This window comes from Natrix helvetica (genome assembly GCF_964273705.1).
Source record: "Natrix helvetica genome assembly, chromosome: 7".
Lineage (NCBI taxonomy): Eukaryota > Metazoa > Chordata > Lepidosauria > Squamata > Natricidae > Natrix > Natrix helvetica.
Window position 1 is genome coordinate 74,141,972 of NC_138558.1, and position 18,052 is coordinate 74,160,023.

Sequence of the window (18,052 nt, forward strand, 5' to 3'; positions counted from 1 at the left end):
ATTTATTTTTTGTTAAATGGGTAAAACTGATTTTCCACGAAGACTTTCTTTCATGATGGAGATTTTTACAGTATTCTCCCCCCCACCCCTTTCCTCTTAACTGAATGAAAAATGTTTTCTCTAGCAGCAGTGATTAAAAGTTTCTGTGAAAATGAAAGAGCTGAAATGGGATGATAAGGGGTGATAGCACCATAAATACAATAGCAGATGGCTAAAACCGATTACATGAATGATACATGTATGATGTCAGGGTTCCAAATAGCATCCAAAAGTAAATCAGAGTCCAAGGTAAAGTATTGCTCAAAGTTCCAATTTATTCAGAGAACCATGTTGGCACATCTGGGAAAACCCAAATCTGAAAACTTCCTGGTTTTCCCCACCCAGTTGAAAGTTCAAGATCTTGCCCCCCCCACACCCACAAGTCCATCCCAAGGTCCAATCTCCCTGTCAGGCCTGTAATTCTGTTCCTTTTAGGATCTTTGGCCTGCCACATAATTAAAACATATATATATTATGCTGTTTCATTGGTATAGTAGTTGGGAGGGGGGAATAGAAAGGAGTAGGATGGTGGAATGTATTGTTATGAATTTCTTAGAAGCTCAAGGTCGTCTTTTGTCTCCGCACCTCGACACCTGGCCGGAAGAAGAGGGGTGTACATGCCAGCGTGGAAGATGAAGATTGGACCATGTGATGAATTATGGGGTGTGGGGAAAAATGATGAACTTTTAACTGGGTGAATTCACCGGATGTACCTTAGAGTTGAAATTTCAACAGCATAATGCCAACATGCCTGTCTTATTAAATTGGAGTTTTAAGGACTACTTTGCCTTGGACAATGATTTAATTCTGCATGATATTTGGAACGCTGACACTCACACTGCCACGCTGGCAGCTTCCACCCATCCAGTTCCAGTCAGGTGCAGAGGTGCAAAGACAAAGGATGACCTTGGTTTTCTAGAAAGGAATTTTGTTTTGGCTACATCGCATCTAGCTCCGTACAGTCCCCCCTCCTATTTTCCCACAATAGAAAAGGCATAGTAGAAGAATAGAAAGTGTGGCAGGCCAAAGATCCAAAAGAAAAGATGGCTGCAGGCCTGACAGGTAGCCCTTGACTTACGACCAAAATTTCTGTAGCTAAGCAAAACATTTGTTAAGTGAATTTTACCCCATTTTCTTGCCACGGTTGTTAAGAGAATCACTGCAGTTGTTAAGTAGGTAACATGGTTGTTAAGTGAATCTGGCTTTCCCATTGGCTTTGCGTCTCAGAAGGTCGCAAAAGGGGACTATGTGTGTTCTGACCCAGCTCCCGAATACAACAAACCCTCTGCAGTTAAATTATATGTTTCCTTTATTAGGAGCGCCGGCAGCCCCGGCAAAAAGTTTCTCTCTCACACACAGCAGGCTAACAAGTCCGTCCGGCAGGGAGATGGATAGTTGTCTGCCACATCTATTCATCTCAGCCCCCTGCCTTTTATCCCCAGAGCTATGGTAGGGCTTCACTAGCAGCAGTGGCTCTTCCATCCCAAGGACCGGCCCATAGATTTCTCCTCTCCTCTGCCTTCTGCGCATCTGTGCATCAGGCACTGGGCCCAGCTGTTCCACCTCTTCTTCATCATCCCCTCCAGACCTGGGGGCTGTTGACTCTCCATCTGAAGGCTGACGGACGGCCCAGGCTCCTTCTCTCTCTCTCTCTCTTTCTCTGCCAGCTCCATTCCCTCTTCCCCCTCGGAGCTGATCGTGACTCCCATGCCCCCTCCGATTTGGTTGCTGGAGGGTCTGGCGGCCGACAGGCCACAACAATGTGATTCTAGGAGGCTGCATGCCGTCATAAATATGAGTCAGTTGCCAAGCGTCTGAATTTGGATCACATGACCGTGGGAATGCGGCAATGGTGGTAAATGTGAAAAATGGTCCTAAGTCCAATTTTTCTGTGCCGTCATAACTTTGCAAGCTCACTAAGCGAACCATTGTAAGTCGAGGACTGCAGTTCGCTTAGTGACCATTCAAAGTTACGATGACCCCAGGACCCTGCAACCATCTTACCTGTGAGTCAGTTTTCAAGCATCTGAATGTAAGAGGTGTATGTGTTAAAAAAATGGTCCCAATTCAGTTTTTTTTCTCTGGGCCGTTGTAAACTCCGAACGGTCACTAAACGAAGACTCCCACGTATTTCAAAATTAAGAAGACCTGGAGGCTTGGGAAGAATGAATTGCTATCGTGCTCCTTTGTATCCTGAACGTTTTGATAAATGGAAAATGTTCCTAAACCAGGCAGATGGCAAGGAATTGCAAATTGCAAATGGAAAATGTTTCCTTGGAACCAAGTTTTCCCTAGAAAATTCACACGCTTGTAGAGACACCTGTATTTCATAAGCATTGCAACAGATTCCTTCCTGGAGAGTGAAAACAATATTTTTGGTGTTCTGAGTCTGGCAAGGGAAAGAGAGATTCCTGCTCTAGGGAAGACTTCTTCCATTAGCAACGCAGCTCGGGCTCCAAGTTTATTTCAAAATATTCTACTCCTGCGAATCGTCTGGGCCAAATCCTTGCTTGCTGGAAAAGAAATGGTCTGTAGAAGAATAAATTATGACACGAAGCAACTGGCTTTCCCTGTTTTTTTTCGAGGCTGCATAAACAGAGGGAGAGAATCAAGATCACGTGAAGGGTTAATGCCACTTTATAAGGCCTTGGTAAGGCCACAATTGGAATACGGCATCCTGTTTTGGTCACCATGAGATAAAAAAGATGTTGAGACTCTAGAAAGAGTACAGAGAAGAGCAAGAAAAAGGATTAGGGGACTGGAGGCTAAAACATATGAAGAACATTTGCTGGAATTGGGTATGTCTAGTCTAATGAAAAGAAGGACCAGAGGAGACATGATAGCAGTCTTCCAATATCTCAGGGGTTGCCACAAAGAAGAGGGAGTCAAGCTATTCTCCAAAGCATCTGAGGGTAGGACCAGAAGCAATGGATGGAAATGAAATAAGGAGAGAAACAACCTAGAACTCAGGATAAATTTCCTGACAGTGAGAACATTTAATCAGTGGAACAACTTTCCTCCAGAAGTTGTGAATTCTCCAACACTGGAAATTCTTAAGAAGATGTTGGATAACCCTTTGTCTGAAGTGGTGTAGGGTTTCCTGCCTAAGCAGGGGGTTGGACTAGAAGACCTCAAAGGTCCCTTCCAACTCTGTTATTCTATTCTATTCTGTAATGTATATGGGACTCATTTGTGGGTTAATGATTAAGAATGATTATGAGATCTTGATAATTGTGGGATATGCATTTTCAGATTCTCAGAGGGTATCAAATTGAAGAAGGTTTTAGCGTCTAGCACTATATTAATCATTTTCCTGTTGAAAAAAGGAAAAGAAATCAAAACAGTCCTAAGCCTCTTAGAAGCAGCATTAAAATAGATTGAATTTAAAAAAAAAGAAAAACTAAGCAAGCTATCTAATAAATTTAAAACAGGAAAGCAAATCTATAGTTAGTTTGAGTTAATCAAGCAATGGCTGTATATAGCAGTACATAAAGCATATTTGTGGCCTGAAAATTTCCATAAGTCTGAAAATTATCCTGATTATTTATTTCCTAAGGTCTCTAATCAATTTTTTTCAGAAACCACAGAATTTTCAATTTCCACCTAAAAGGCATTCTATTGCCAGTTAACTGGATAAGCTAGGTAGAAGAGTATTTGAGTTTTGGAAATATGGCTGCATATCGTAATGCTTGTGATCCAATATGTTAGCTTTTGTGTGCTGTGTGTATATCATCATTTCCTTTGGTATGTTCCAAAATTGTCTTAGTACAATTCTATGCACGGAAAGAGAGAGGGGGGGGAGGGGGGAGGGAGAGAGAGAGAAGAGAGAGAGACAGAGAGAGACAGAGACAGAAAAAGAGAGATAATAGATAGATATACATATATACACAATAGAGAGAGACTGGGAGAGACAGACACAGATATATACGTATAATAGAGACAGACAGAGGGAGAAAGAGTGAGAGTAAGAAGCAGAAAGAGAGAGAAAGAGAAAAGACAGAAAGAGAAAGAGAGAGAGATAGACAAGAGAGAGACAGAAAGAGAGAGAGAGACAGACAGAAAAAAGAGAGAGAGACAGAAGAGAGAGAGAGAGAGAGAACTGGGTTTGGATGGGTAAAAGAAATATAAACAATCCTGGTTTTCTAGTTTGTGTTTAGTGTGTATTTGTACATGTTTCAAGGTACAAAGTATTCTTACTGTATGGTTACAGACGATACCAAGTTGGCAGGAATAATTTGCCATTACTCCAGAAGATAGGCTCAAGCTACAGAAGGATCTGGACAGACATGAACATTGGACCCTATCTAACAACATGAAATTCAATATAGAACAAAGATAGGTTCTAGATTTAGGCAAGAAAAACGAAATGCACAGGTACAGTATAGGTGGCACCTTGCTCAACAGTAGTAACTGTGAGAGGGATCTTGGAATCCTAGTGGACAACCATTTAAATAGGAGCCAGCCGTGGGCAGCAGCAGCTGCCAAAAAAAGCCGACACAATCCTAGGCTGCATCAACAGAGGGATAGAATCAAGATCACGTGAAGTGGTAATACCACTTTATAAGGCCTTGATAAGGCCACACTTGGAATACTGCATTCAGTTTTGGTAGCCACAATGTAAAAAAGATTTTGAGACTCTACAAGTGTGTACAGAAGAACAACTAAGATGATTTGGGGACTGGAGGATAAAACATAGAAAGGACCCATTGCAGGAACTTGATATGTCTAATTTAATAAACAGGAGGACTAGGGGTGATATGATCGCACGGTCCCAGTATCTGAGGGGCTGCAACAAGGACGAGGGGGTCAACTTATTCTCCAAAGCACCTCAAGGCAGGACAAGAAGCAATGGATGGAAACTCATCAAGGAGAGAAGCAACTTAGAACTAAGGAGAAATTTCCTGACAGTGAGAACAATTAATCAGTTGCTTCCAGAAGTTATGGATGCTCCATCATTGGAGGCTTTTAAGCAGAAATTGGACAACCATTTGTCTGAAATGGTATAGGGTCTCCTGCTTGAGCAGAGGGTTGGACTAGAAGACCTCCAAGGTCCCTTCCAACTCTGTTATTGTGTTATTCTCTTACTTGGGTATCTGGCCTCAAGCGTGTTGGATGCTTGCAAATGTATTGCTGCATAGTAGTAAGAACCGCTGTGCAACATGCACAATTCCTAGTAAAGAAAGGGTTTGTTTTCAACCAGAGATTGTTAGCTTTGTTTTGTTATGTTAGGAACTTGTATTCATAGACATAAGCCAATTATTTGTTCTCCCAGGAACGACGTGTATGGCCCAAGGCCTGAAATGACAGGAGCTTGACACTTTTCTCAAATTTATGTCGCTGGATACTTGAACAACGTGTTGTTATTGGCTTCATAGATTTGTCTGGTATTTAGACGGGAGGAAAATATTTCATTTCAGGACAGAAATCTAAATCCAGAGAAGGACATTAGCCAGAATAGGAGCTTATACCATGTACAAGAAAGATTATAATTTGATCTTGGTTCCAGAGCCAAGGCAACGATAAAAGTCGTTATCCAACCTGAAAATTTTTAGACAAAATGGAAAGAATATAATTGGGGGGGGGGGGAACCACTCAAAGGCTGGGAGCCAAAGATGCATTTTCTATTTTGCTGTGGGAGTGTGGGACGTGGTGGCTCAGTGGCTAAGATGCTGAGCTTGTCGATCAGAAAGGTTGGCAGTTCAGCAGTTTGAATCCCTAGCGCCGTGTAACGGAGTGAGCTCCCGTTCCTTGTCCCAGCTTCTGCCAACCTAGCAGTTCGAAAGCACGTAAAAAATGTAAGTAGAAAAATAGGAACCACCTTTGGTGGGAAGGTAATGACGTTCCATGTGCCTTCAGCGTTGAGTCATGCCGGCCACATGACCACGGAGACGTCTTTGGAGAGCGCTGGCTCTTCAGCTTAGAAATGGAGATGAACACTGCCCCCTAGAGTCGGGAACGACTAGCCCATATGTGCGAGGGTAACCTTTATCTTTACCTATGGGAATGTATGACTTTTTCCCCCTTCCTTTGAAGGAATGGTCATGCCATCAATTGTTTTTAAAAAGTGTCTTCAAATGAAAAGTGACTAGGATGTGCTACATTTTTTAAAAAAAGCATTGCCTTTGACAATGTCTTATGGCACAGGTGTCAAACTGGATTTCATCGAGGGCCGCATCAGGGTTGCCCATCAAATTCACGTCTATCAAAGTCTTTCAAGGGAGGATTCACAGTCACAGACCTTATCTGGCTTGGAGAGCTGCCAGGCCAAGATCTACAAAACCTGGCATCTCAGAGAGTCAACAACCAATTAAGCGAACTAATTGTCTCCTGCAAACTCCACTCCCCTTTCGCTCCTCTTTTATTCCCTCTGGGAGGGGCCATTCATCATCCACCTGTGGCCTTACTCCCAAGTCGACCCCTGTTCTTTAGCTGTTCCCTTCGTCTGGCAATTCTGTGCATGCTCACACCGGGAACAGGCTCCAGCTGTTTGTCTGCCTCACTGATGTCTGATTCCAAAGACAGCTGGTAACTGTCAGATGGCCCTGGCCCCCTCTCTGCCTCCGACAAAGAGCCCTCATATGAGCCTTCTCCAGATTCCAGGAGTGGCCCAGGTTCCTCCCCAACCTTTTCATTGTCTGAATCTGCTGCCAACTCTGCTGGCGGGCCACAACGCTAGATTAATTCAAACAGCCTTCTGCTTCCCAGGGATCAGTTCTTTCGCTAGCTGCCATATGTCTTCATCTTATTTTATTTACAATCTCTCTTGAAAGAAGAGCGTGTAGACATGATGTTTGCCAACACTACAAGTCTAGTGTTGCGAACCGTTTGGTTCCAAATAATTCATCATTTGAGTAGTGAGAGGAGGCTGGGGAAAAGCTTTGGTTGATTTATTTAAATAGTTAAATGTCTGCTGAAGTGAAACAAAACCTTAAAAGAGGTTACCAAAGATCTCGGATATTCTTTGCTCAACTCACATTTTACAGATTATATATTTTTGTGCTCAGTCGCTAAATCCTATCCAACTCTTCCTGACCCCATGGACCATAGCAAGCCAGCTCACCTGTCTTCCCCTTTCTCCTGGCGTTTGCCCAAATTTGAGACCATTGCCATTGATGAGGCTACCTAACCATCTCATCCCTCGGCCGTCCCCTTCTCCTTCTGCCTTCCATTTCCCCCAACTTGAGCTTCAGGTTCAAGATCTGTCCTTCCAAAGGACAGGCAAGGTCGATTTCTTGTAGGATCTACTGATTGGATCTCCTTGCCATTCAAGGGACTCTCAAGAGTCTTCTCCAGCATCACAATTCCAAGGCATCAATTCTTCGGCACTCAGTCATCCTTATGGTCTAACTCTCACAGCCATACGTTACTAACAAGGACTGTGTTGTAGACTGGAGATATATGATATTGTTTCCCTCCCATTCTGTTGAGAGAGGGCTGTTCAGTTTTGAGCTAGATGGCCTCTTTGACCCCTCTTCCAAACCAGAGATCCTCTGTCCAAAATGTGGACTTTGCTGTCTTCAAAAGAGCGGCCTTTTAAATGAAGATGGACTGCTGAATCTTGTCCTGACGGGCATGTTCTCCTATGTTGTGCCACGCGTCTGTGAAGTGGCTGTTTTGTTTCCCCAATGTACAGATCTCCTCACTGCTTTGTACTGCATATACCGTCAACATTACTAACAGATTATATAGGACTGGATATAAGTTTCCAAGAGTGGCCTCGAACTGAAGACACCTCTGAGATTGATGGGGTCACGCTCGGACTCCAGGACAAGATTTACAACATAGAACTCCTTCTTAATCCAGCTTTGGCAGTTGGATAACTATACGACCTGAGTGGCAAGTGAGGTCGCTGATCAGCTTTGGCTGATAAACCTTGACATACTTTTCCCCAGGGCTCCTTGTACGGGTAATCGTAGGTGTAAATTGTTGTGGTGAACTTAAATGTAAGTGACCCAGAATGCAACACATCTTCTAGAAAAGGCTTCATCACTCCACACCCAAAACAGCTGCGTTATGAACATCAATGCTTGCTTGGGGGGGGGGCAGATTTTGAAGAATAACACGGAACTTTGAGAGTCGTGATGGCGAACCTATCGCATGCGTGCCACAGGTGGCACGGGGAGCCATCTCTGCGGGCACTCCAGTGGTTGCCCAGCTCAGCTCCACTGTGCATGTGTGCGTGGCTCCCACTGACCAGCTGATTTTCTGGTCTCTGCTACGCATGCAGGAGATGCATACGAATGTCTGGGGGGGAGGGGGGGTTGTGTGTGTGTGCATGCACGGGAGGGAGGTTGCGCGTGAATGCATGGGGAGTGGGGAAAATGGCAGTTTCAGGAGGCTTCAGGGAGGCTTGCTAGGCCCAAAGTGGGAGGTGCAGGGGGTGCGGTGTCTCCCCCCCATGGCCCATTTTTGGTCCCAGGAGGCTTCAGGGAGGCCTGCTAGGCCCAAAATGGGGCACGGGGGTGCTAACTTCCTACAGGTTGATGCCTTTGTTGAAAGTTGCAATCTTCTGAGTTACATTTTGCAGCATCCAATCTGGGCCTGTCATTTATGTCTTCTTTCGAACTGGTGCTGGAGCAGGGGAGAAACCCAGCAGGTTCCGACAGGTTCTGGAGAACTGGTAGTGGAAATTTTTGAGTAGTTCGGAGAACCGGTAGTGGAAATTTTGAGTAGAACCGGCAAATGCCACCTCCGGCTGGCCCCAGAGAGAGGTGGGACTGGAGATTTTGCAGTATCCTTCCCCCGCCATGCCTACTAAGCCACACCTGCCACGCCCACCAAGCCACACCCACAAAACCGGCAGTAAAAAAAAAATGAATTTCACCACTGTGCTGGAGTCCATCTTCAGGGCACTTCTCTCTAGCAGAGCGTGTGCTGTTGTGTATGTGGCATAACACTCTGCTAGCGTGAAGCTTCCTGAGGATGGGCTCCGGCAGGAGTCCGAAAGCTTAGAAGACAAAACATTTCCAGTTCCCGGTGACCGACCCAGATTGCGTCCTCGTGGTATTCATAACGGTACCTGTTATATGTGGCTTTTTAGATGTTGATTGGGGGCTGATGGCTGGCCATTAAATCATTGTCCAGCCATCAACACGTCAATCAACATCTAAAAAAACCACATACAGTAGTGGCTAAAATTGTCGAAACCTTTTGGGAAAAGCGTACAGTATTTTTGAGGTACGATGGCTAATAACACCACTTTTTTGGGGGGAGTAATACCAGAGGTGGGTTCCTACCGGTTCGGACTGGTTCAGCGGAGTGGGTCGTAATTCGGCCACTCACGCATCCAAACCGGTGAGGCGCTGCCATCTTGTTTTTTTTTGCTTCTGCACAAAAAACAGTGTACAATTTACAATTGTTGCTCAACAACTTGGTAATATAACATCAAAGGGCATCCATTTGCACCAAATGGGGTTTACTACATCATGATCACTGGGTGCCTTAGTGAGAAAAATAATAATTAGTAGACGGAGGGAAGAAACTCAGACTGTGGAATGGCTGTTATCTGGTTAAGCTTTGATGTGGAACCACCGTCCTTCAGAGAGAAGATAAATTTCAGACCGACATTCGGAGAACATGTTGTTTGTGTGTTACATCAATCGTAGAGCTATAATTTTGAAGAAAAAAAAATCAAAGTTCATAGATAGGAAACATATGGCTTTCCAGCCAGAAGAAGGAGAGATATGACATGTTGGGTTTATTTATATATTTTGCTTTTAAATCCTTCACAAATACAACATATTCGTGTCATAGAACGGCATACTTAAACTAAAGTTAGAAAGTCCCAAATTGCAACTTGGATGATCCAGTGGTCCTCCACATACGACCACAATTGAGGCCAAACTTTCCGCTTGCTAAGTGAGACATTTGTTAAGTTAGTTTTGCCCCGTTTTACAACCTTTCCTATCACCCTTGTTAAGTTTAATCACTGCAGTTGGGCAAATTAATACCATGGTTGCTAAGGGGATCTTGCTTCCCCATTGGCTTGGCTTGTCGGAAGGTCGCAAAAGGGGATCACGTGACCCTGGGACACTGCAAACGTCATAAGTATGAAGCACTTGTCAAGGATCTGGATGTAATTCACGTGACCATGGAGATGTTGGAATAGTCATAGGTGTGAAAACTGATCATAAGTCCCTTTTTGGTAACTGCAAACGGTCACTAAATGAACTTTTGTAAGTCAAAGACTACCTGTGTGTTACAATATTCATGAATATTCATGACTGGGAGAGACATGGGAACAAAGTCAGCCAATGAATAGGCATAGCAACTGAGTCAACCAATGGGAGCTTAAACAGATCTGAGTCTGTGCAAAGAATTGAAACAGAAACTTAAGCAGTCTGCTGCTCTGAGAAGTAAACTTAAGCAGTCTGTCTGGGCTTGTCTGCTGAAATGAAACTAACTGCTTGTGCCTGTAACTCTCCTGCCTTGTGTTTACTTGGAAGAACCACCTGTTGGTATTGTACATTTATTCCTCTATTCGTATGTACCGTATTTTTCGGAGTATAAGACGCACCTTTTTCCCTCAAAAAAGAGGGTGGAAATCTGAGTGCGCCTTATACACTGAATACAGCATTTTTTTGCCCCCTCGAAACCCTGCCCCCCTTCACCAAAATGGCCGTGCATAGCCTTTAGGAGGCTTCCAGAGTGCTCCTGGAGGCTGAGGAGGGCAGAAATGAGTGGAAAACAGGCCATTTTTGCTCTTTTTGACTCCCCCCCCCAGCCCTGAGGAGCACTCTATAAGCCTCCTTATAGAGGCTATGCCTGCCCTTTTTTTAAAATAAAAAACGGGACTTTTTTTTTTAAAAAAATGCCTCTTCAAAATCTTGGTGGGTCTTATACTCCGGGTGCATCTTATACTCTGAAAAATACGGTATATAAAGAAGTTAATGAATCCAGCTGAATCAGTTATCTGGATTTGAATTTATGCAACAATCTCTGACACTCTGCTTTTTTCCCCACGTGATACTTTATCCTGTGTATAAAATTGTTAATTCTCTTTAAAGGCCCTTGGAGTTAATACAGGATTAATGATGATCCCACTTCTATATCAATTTACAAGGAACTCAAGGAGGCGAACATATCTAACAAATCTGACTCCTCCCATTTTCCCCACAACAACAACCCTGTGAGGTGGTTGGGCTGAGAATGAGTGAATGGCCCAAAGTTACTCAACTGACTTTCGTGCCTAAGGTGGGACTAGAACTCACCGTCTCCTAGCGATTGGCCCAAAGTCACCCAGCTGGCTTTCATGCCTAAGTCGGGACTAGAACTCTCTGTCGCCTAGCGATTGGCCCAGAGTCACCCAGCTGGCTTTCATGTCTAAGGCGGGACCCAAACTCACCATATCCTAGTTATTGGCCCAAAGTCATCTAACTGACTTTCATGGCTAAGTCGGCACTAGAACTCACATCGCCTGCTTTCTAGCTTGGTGCCTTCACAACTAGACCAAAGTGACTCAAAGCATCTTCAATCAATACAGTCAAATTTCACTGCTTCTAAACCTACTAAAGGCTGTTTTGTATGACGCTCGAAAATAAAGTGAGGAGGCCAAATTCCCAACATTCCCATCCTCTCATCTTGTTCAATGTGAGGCCAGGATCAGTGTGAAGAAGTTAGGAAGACATAACCAGAAGTTCTATTATGCGCTTCTATCTTGCCTTGAAAATTAGCAACGTGATTCAGAAGGTCTTCGTAATACAGAATAACAGAACGTAGAATATCAGAGTTGGAAGGGACATCAGAGGTCTTCTAATCCAACCCCTGCTCAAGCAGGAGACTCTACACAATTTTTGACAAATGTTAAATGGTTGTCCTCCGGTGATGGATCACTCACAACTTCTGGAGGCAACATTTCATTGATCCTTAGCTCTAGGTTTGCTTCTCTCCTTGATGAGTTTCCACCTGTTGCTTCTTGTCCTGTCTTATGGTGCTTTGGAGAATAGCTTGACCCCCGCTTCTTTGTGGCACCCCTCAATTATTGGAAGATTGCTATCATGGTCACCCCTAGTGTCAGCGTTCCAAATCCAAAATTAAATCAGAGTCCAAGGCAAAGTATTGCTTTATAAGTTCCAATTTATGAAGAGAACCATGTTGACACATCTGGGAAAACCCGAATCTGAAAGCTTCCCGGTTTTCCCCACCTAGTTGAAAGTTCAAGATCTTGCCCCCCACACCCACAAGTCCATCCCATGGTCCAATCTTCCCCTGCCATGCTGGGAGTTGCACCCATCCAGTTACGGTCAAGTGCAGAGGTGCAGAGACAAAGGATGACCTTGGCTCTCTAGAAAGAATGTTGTTATGGCTACATATCATCTAACTCCGTACAATCCTCCCTCCCATTTTCCCACAATAGAAAAGGCATGGTAGAATGATAGAAAGTGTGGCAGGCCAAAGATCCAAAAGAAAAGATGGCTGCAGACCTATTTCTTTTCATTAGACTAGACATACCCAATCCCAATCTTCATATGACAGTTACAACAGAGAGTCAAACATGATATGAATCGACTTATTTGTATCATGAAACTTTGTTGATTCCCGGTAATTGTTGAGCTACACTGTCCCAGGGCAGTTGTCTTGTTTGGCCAGAGGTGGGCGTTGTGTAGGTTGTCCCAGGTTGGATCCATGCCTTCTATTCATCAGGACAGATTGGAAGTCCAAGTTCTCAAGGGCTTTGTAGATACCGATCTTGTCTCGCACAATTGTGTTTGCCAGCTTTTGTAAACTTTTTCTTTTTTGGTCCCAAATCAATAGCTTTGAGGCTCGGAGGTGTGGTGCGCTTAGAGGAAACCATTTCTTATCCATGTGTGTGACTGATGATAATGTTGCCACTCTCCTTTCTTGTGACAGGTTGTTGAATTCCATATTGCCCGGATTGGTCACAAAGATCAACAGATCGCCAACTCCCATTGCAGGACTGGTGAGTATCTGTAAGTGAGCTCCTTCAGTTGTCGTTTCACTTGTGTTTTTCCAGAAATGTCTTCTAAAAAGACAACATGAGCACATCTGTTAAATCTGGGCAGCCCCGTTGAGACAATACCCAACTAGTGTTGTCATTCAATTTTGACGTAGATGGCCTCTTTGACCTGTCTTTCAAACTAGCGCTCCTCTCTGTCCAAAATGTGGACTTTGCTGCCTTCAAAAGAGCGGCCTTTATCTTTTGAATGCAGATGGACTGCTGAATCTAGTCCTGATGGGTTTGTTCTCCTAGGTTGTGCCATGTGTTTATGAAGTGGCTGTTTTGTTTCCCCAATGTCCAGAGCTTCACATGTCTCACTGCTTTGTACTGCATATCCCACGTTGCTCAGTTTGTCTCTAGGTATTTCATCCTTGGGATGGACAAACTTGTGCTTTAGAGTGTATTCTTGGGTTTGAAGTATGCACATCGTTGGCTTTTATTAGCATTAAAGTTAAGCTTAAAATTGACAAAAGAAGGTGAAGAAGAAAGCAAAATACACGGGGTGGGGTGGGGGGTTGGAGACCAAATTTGAACTCGCTCAAAAAATAGTTTCATTCAAGAACGATCCGAATTGAAATCCAACTCTGTGGCAAAAGCAACTACTTTTACTCAAACTTTGAAGTCCCTTAGTGGTGGTTGAAATGGAAGGATTTATTTGTCTTTGACATGATGTTTTTGTTTAATTTCCCACTTTGAAATCGTCTTGGAGAGAAGGAATTTCTTGTTTGTTTGGGGGCTTATCGGTCTCTTTGATGGGTTGAGAGAAGTTTATGGCATGACTTCAGTTCCTTACACTACTCCGATGGGAATTGAGACATTTACAGCCCAGGGTGTAGGAGGTAGTAGGAATAATAGTAGGAAATAGCAGAGGCAAAACTGAATGGGTTGAACTGCACGCCCCTTGGCTCCTGTCTCATTTGGGCTATGGATTAACAGTCCCAGTAAGTGGCTAAAATGTTGGTTTATGCCTTTGAAATGATGCCTAAGAAGAAAGAACAGCCGTGGGAGAGTCTGCTCCCAGTTCTCACTAGTGTCGTGGCCCGCCAGCGGCCAGCAGAGCTGGCAGCAGATTCAGACAGTGAGGAGGTTGGGGAGGAACCTGGGCCAGTCCCGGAGTCTAGGGAAGGCTCTGATGAGGGCTCTGTGTCGGAGGCAGAGAGGGGCCAGAACCGTATGCCAGTTATCAGCTGCCTTCGGAGTCAGACATCAGTGAGGCAGAAGAACAACTGGAACCTGTTCCCAGTGTGCGGATGCGCAGAGCTGCCAGGAGAAGAGAACAGCTAAAGAACAGGGGTGGACTTGGGAGTAAGGCCACTGGTGGATGATGAATGTCCCCTCCCAGAGGAAATAAAAGAGGAGCGAAAGGGGAATGGAGTTTGTAGGAGACAATTAGTTCGCTTCATTGGTCTGTGACTCTTCGAGACTCCTTGCCAGGTTTTGCAGATATCAGCCTGGCAGCTCTCCAAGCCAGAGAAGGTCTGTGACTGCAAATCCTCCCTTGAAAGACTTTGCTGGAGGTGAATGAGCAGAATTCACAGTCAATTAATAAAAGGGGTTTTTGTTGGGACAAGAGGAAAAATTGTGATGGAAATACCTAACAGCTACTTGTCTTCTAGTCGTCATGCTGCATTTGGGGTGTCTTTGGTGCTTTGTGATGTTGCAACTGTCTTAAGTGTGAAAAACAATCTTAAATCCATTTTTGGGGATTTATTACAGCAAAGGAGTTATTTGGACTAAGTTATAGTACGGTCACTAAACTGTTGTAAGTCGAGAACTACTTGCCTATTGCTTGGTGTATGAATCGGAGATCTTGGGCAGTGTTGTGTGTTGTGGTGTGATGTGTGTATGTATCCAAGATTACATCAGGCAATGAATCGGTTAAATCTCCTTTCCAAGCGGAATGTTACAGGGAAAAAGATGGGACGTTGCATTTTATAGTGGATTACAATTACACAACTGGCAGGGTTTTTTGCTGGAGAATTTGCATGGGTGTAGGCATTGGCACTTAATCAGGATTTTCATTTTTGTTTTGGAAATGCCAGCCTAAAGCAGATTACTTGAGGCATATTTGGGACAGTCATTGTTCTGCTAATGAATAACAATTTCTTTCAGTTTTTGCCTTCATACCACACACGCGCACACGCAAAAAGACTTCCCCCTCATTTTTTTACACCGTGTCTTTCCTTCCATTATTAGTAGTGTTCAACCTCATTTCTATTTTGCAAAATTATATTGTACATTGGAAATACCCAGTGCCTTGCCTTTAATCCTCATTTTGCAAGGAAGGAAGTTTTGCTGATTTTCAACGCTTAACAATAGATGGACTTGCAATCTTTGCACTGTTTTAAGCTGTGGTTGATTTAACTATAGGTCAGTGATGGCTAACCTTTTTGTTGTCGTGTGCCAAAAACGCATGCCCATAATGCAATGTGTGCACAACACCCCGCTGTGCCCCCCACCCCCCTGCGCAAGCGCGCCCCTCACACCTTTCCCCCAGCCCCCATGCTTCCCCCACCCCCAAGTGCCCCGGCCCCGCCAGGCCTCCCTGCAGCCTCCTGGGATCAAAGGTAGGCCACGGGGCGGGGAGGACCACCCCCACATGACCCCTTGCACGCATGCATGTGCCCCGCCCCCGTGCATGCGCGGCAGAGACCCAAAAATCAGCTAGCTGGCAGGAGGGCTCTATGTGCCTCCTGTGGATTCGCCATTATGGCCATAGGTCATTGAATGAACCTAGCTGGGTTGGTGTGAGATACTACAAAGCAAATGTTACCCATTGAAGTTACACAAAATCCCTTAGCCAAAATAGACTTTACTATAATAATATGGCTCATTGCAGACTATCTGCAGTCATGGATTACTGAGCAAATATTTGGAAAATATAAGACCTGGTCAATTAAATATCTGTTTTCTACGTTGTTATCATTAGGATATGGGAATGTGCTTTTATGGGGAACAAAATGATTTTCCTTCCCTGTCTATATATTTTTCTATTCCCTTCATTTGTTGTTCTTAGAATATAAATGTACAGTACATTCTAAAATAATTAAAAGCTGAAAAGCTTGATTCCTAACAATCTCCAAATTCAAGGTTGCTAAGAACAGTGGCCCTTGACTTACAACAGTTCATTTAGTGACCGTTCAAAGTTACAACGGCCATTTTTCACAGTTACGACCTTTGCAGCATCCCCGTGATCCGGTGATCCAACTTCGGATGCTTGGCAACTGACTCACAGTTATGACAGTTGCAGTGTCCTGGGGACACGCGATCCCCTTTTGCGACCTACTGAAAAGCAAAGTCAATGGGGAAACCCATTCGCTTAACCGTGGGAGCGATTAACTTATCAACCGCAGTGATTCGCTTAATAATGGTGGCAGGAAAGGTTGCAAAATGAATTTCTGGCTTAATAGATTTCTCACTGAACCACAGAAATGTTGGGCTCAATTCTGTTCATAAGGACCACCTAAGAGAGCTTCGTTTAGTGCCTGCTCGCTTCCTACTCAAAACTTTCTGCGATTCAACAGATTCATTTTCCATCCTGTCCCCCAAAACCCTTTTTTTCATATCATTTTTTAAAAAAAATATGGCTATTAAAGAACAAAGAAACTGCAAGCAGGATCTTTTCCCTGTTCAGTCTCATTCTTTTTTTAAAAAAATGATTAAAATAACAATCGGTTGAAAATAACACGGTATTTAAAAAAAACAAAACCCGTTATTTCCACCTCCCCCCTTTCTTTGTTATCTCGGAAGACTTAAAACCAGCTGCTAAAGTCAGCAGATGCTTTTGTGTCTCGCCCATAGACAAATTTAAGGAAATGGCATTTGACGAGAGGAAAAGAAATTCAGTCTTGTTTGGGGAAATCGGCAGGTTTATGGGGCAGAAGATAAACCTTGTGTTTTATCCTCTTCTAGAGAACTAAAAATATTCAGCTTGGGTTGATGGAGAAGAGCACGTTTCTAACCGACAATTTTAGTGTGTACGACCGGAAAATCTACCATATTTTTCAGCGTATAAGACGCACTTCCCCCACCCCCTAAAAGAGGGTGAAAATTTGGGCACGTCTTATACACCAAATGTACTCCCGTCCACCCGCCAGCCCCCCACTCTTTGGCCTCTGATTCCCAGCAATTTGCCTCCTTGCAGCAAACAGCAAACAGCTTGTTTCAGTTTCAGCTTCAGCACAGCTTGATTAGCACGAGTAGCTGATTGTCGGTTGGATCGGCCTCCCGACCATCAGCTGTTTCAGGCTGCAGGGATTGCCATTGCCTGTTGCCGCCTCTGCACGCCCCATTTTCCACCCATTTCCGATCCTCGCCACCCAGAACGGGAGGAAAATGGGGCGTGCAGAGCCTGAAAAAGGGGTGCGTAGAGGCTGAAAATGGAGTGTGTGGAGGCAGCAATGGGCTATGGTAATCCTGAAACGGCTGATGGTCGGAAGGCTGATCCAACCGACAATTCAGCTGCTTGTGCTAATCAGGCTGTGCTGAAATTGAAACTGAAACACACTGTTTGCTGCAAGGAGGCAAATTGCTGGGAGGCAGAGGCAGATTCCCCCCCCCCCCCCTTTGTGCTAATCAGGCTAAACTGAAACTGAAACAGGCTCTTTTCTGTTTGCTGCAAGGAGGCAAATTGCTGGGAGGCAGAGGCAGATTCCCCCCCCCCCTTTGTGCTAATCAGGCTAAACTGAAACTGAAACAGGCTCTTTTCTGTTTGCTGCAAGGAGGCAAATTGCTGGGAGGCAGAGGTAGATTTTTTTTTCTTGTTTACCTCCCCAAAAGCTAGGTGCGTCTTATACTTCGGAGCATCTTATACTCTGAAAACTATGGTACTTTTCAAAAATGATTCTGGAAGCAGAATATGGCCAGAATTGAACCCCATATTTCTGTTGTTAAGTGAGCACATTGGTCAAGTCAGTTTTGCCCCATTTTAAATCCTTTCTGTTGCCGTTGCTAAGTGAATCACTGCACTTGATAAGTCAGTAACCAGTGGTGGGATGTAACCAGTTTAACAACCGGTTCGGTGAGTGTATGCAGCATACAAAAAAATCACCTTTT

At 44.2% G+C, this 18,052-nt stretch overlaps 1 protein-coding gene across 1 annotated transcript in view; it reads left to right on the forward strand.

Annotated features, from left to right (window-relative positions):
- Positions 1-18,052, forward strand: part of LIMCH1 (LIM and calponin homology domains 1) — a gene marked incomplete at its 5' end in the record, with an annotated part of 198,638 nt that overhangs the window by 66,364 nt on the left and 114,222 nt on the right. Inside the window, one exon of the mRNA XM_081959722.1 lies at positions 12,889-12,958. Within this exon, the coding sequence (XP_081815848.1) occupies positions 12,889-12,958 (70 nt within the window). The remainder of the gene's footprint in view (positions 1-12,888; positions 12,959-18,052) is intronic.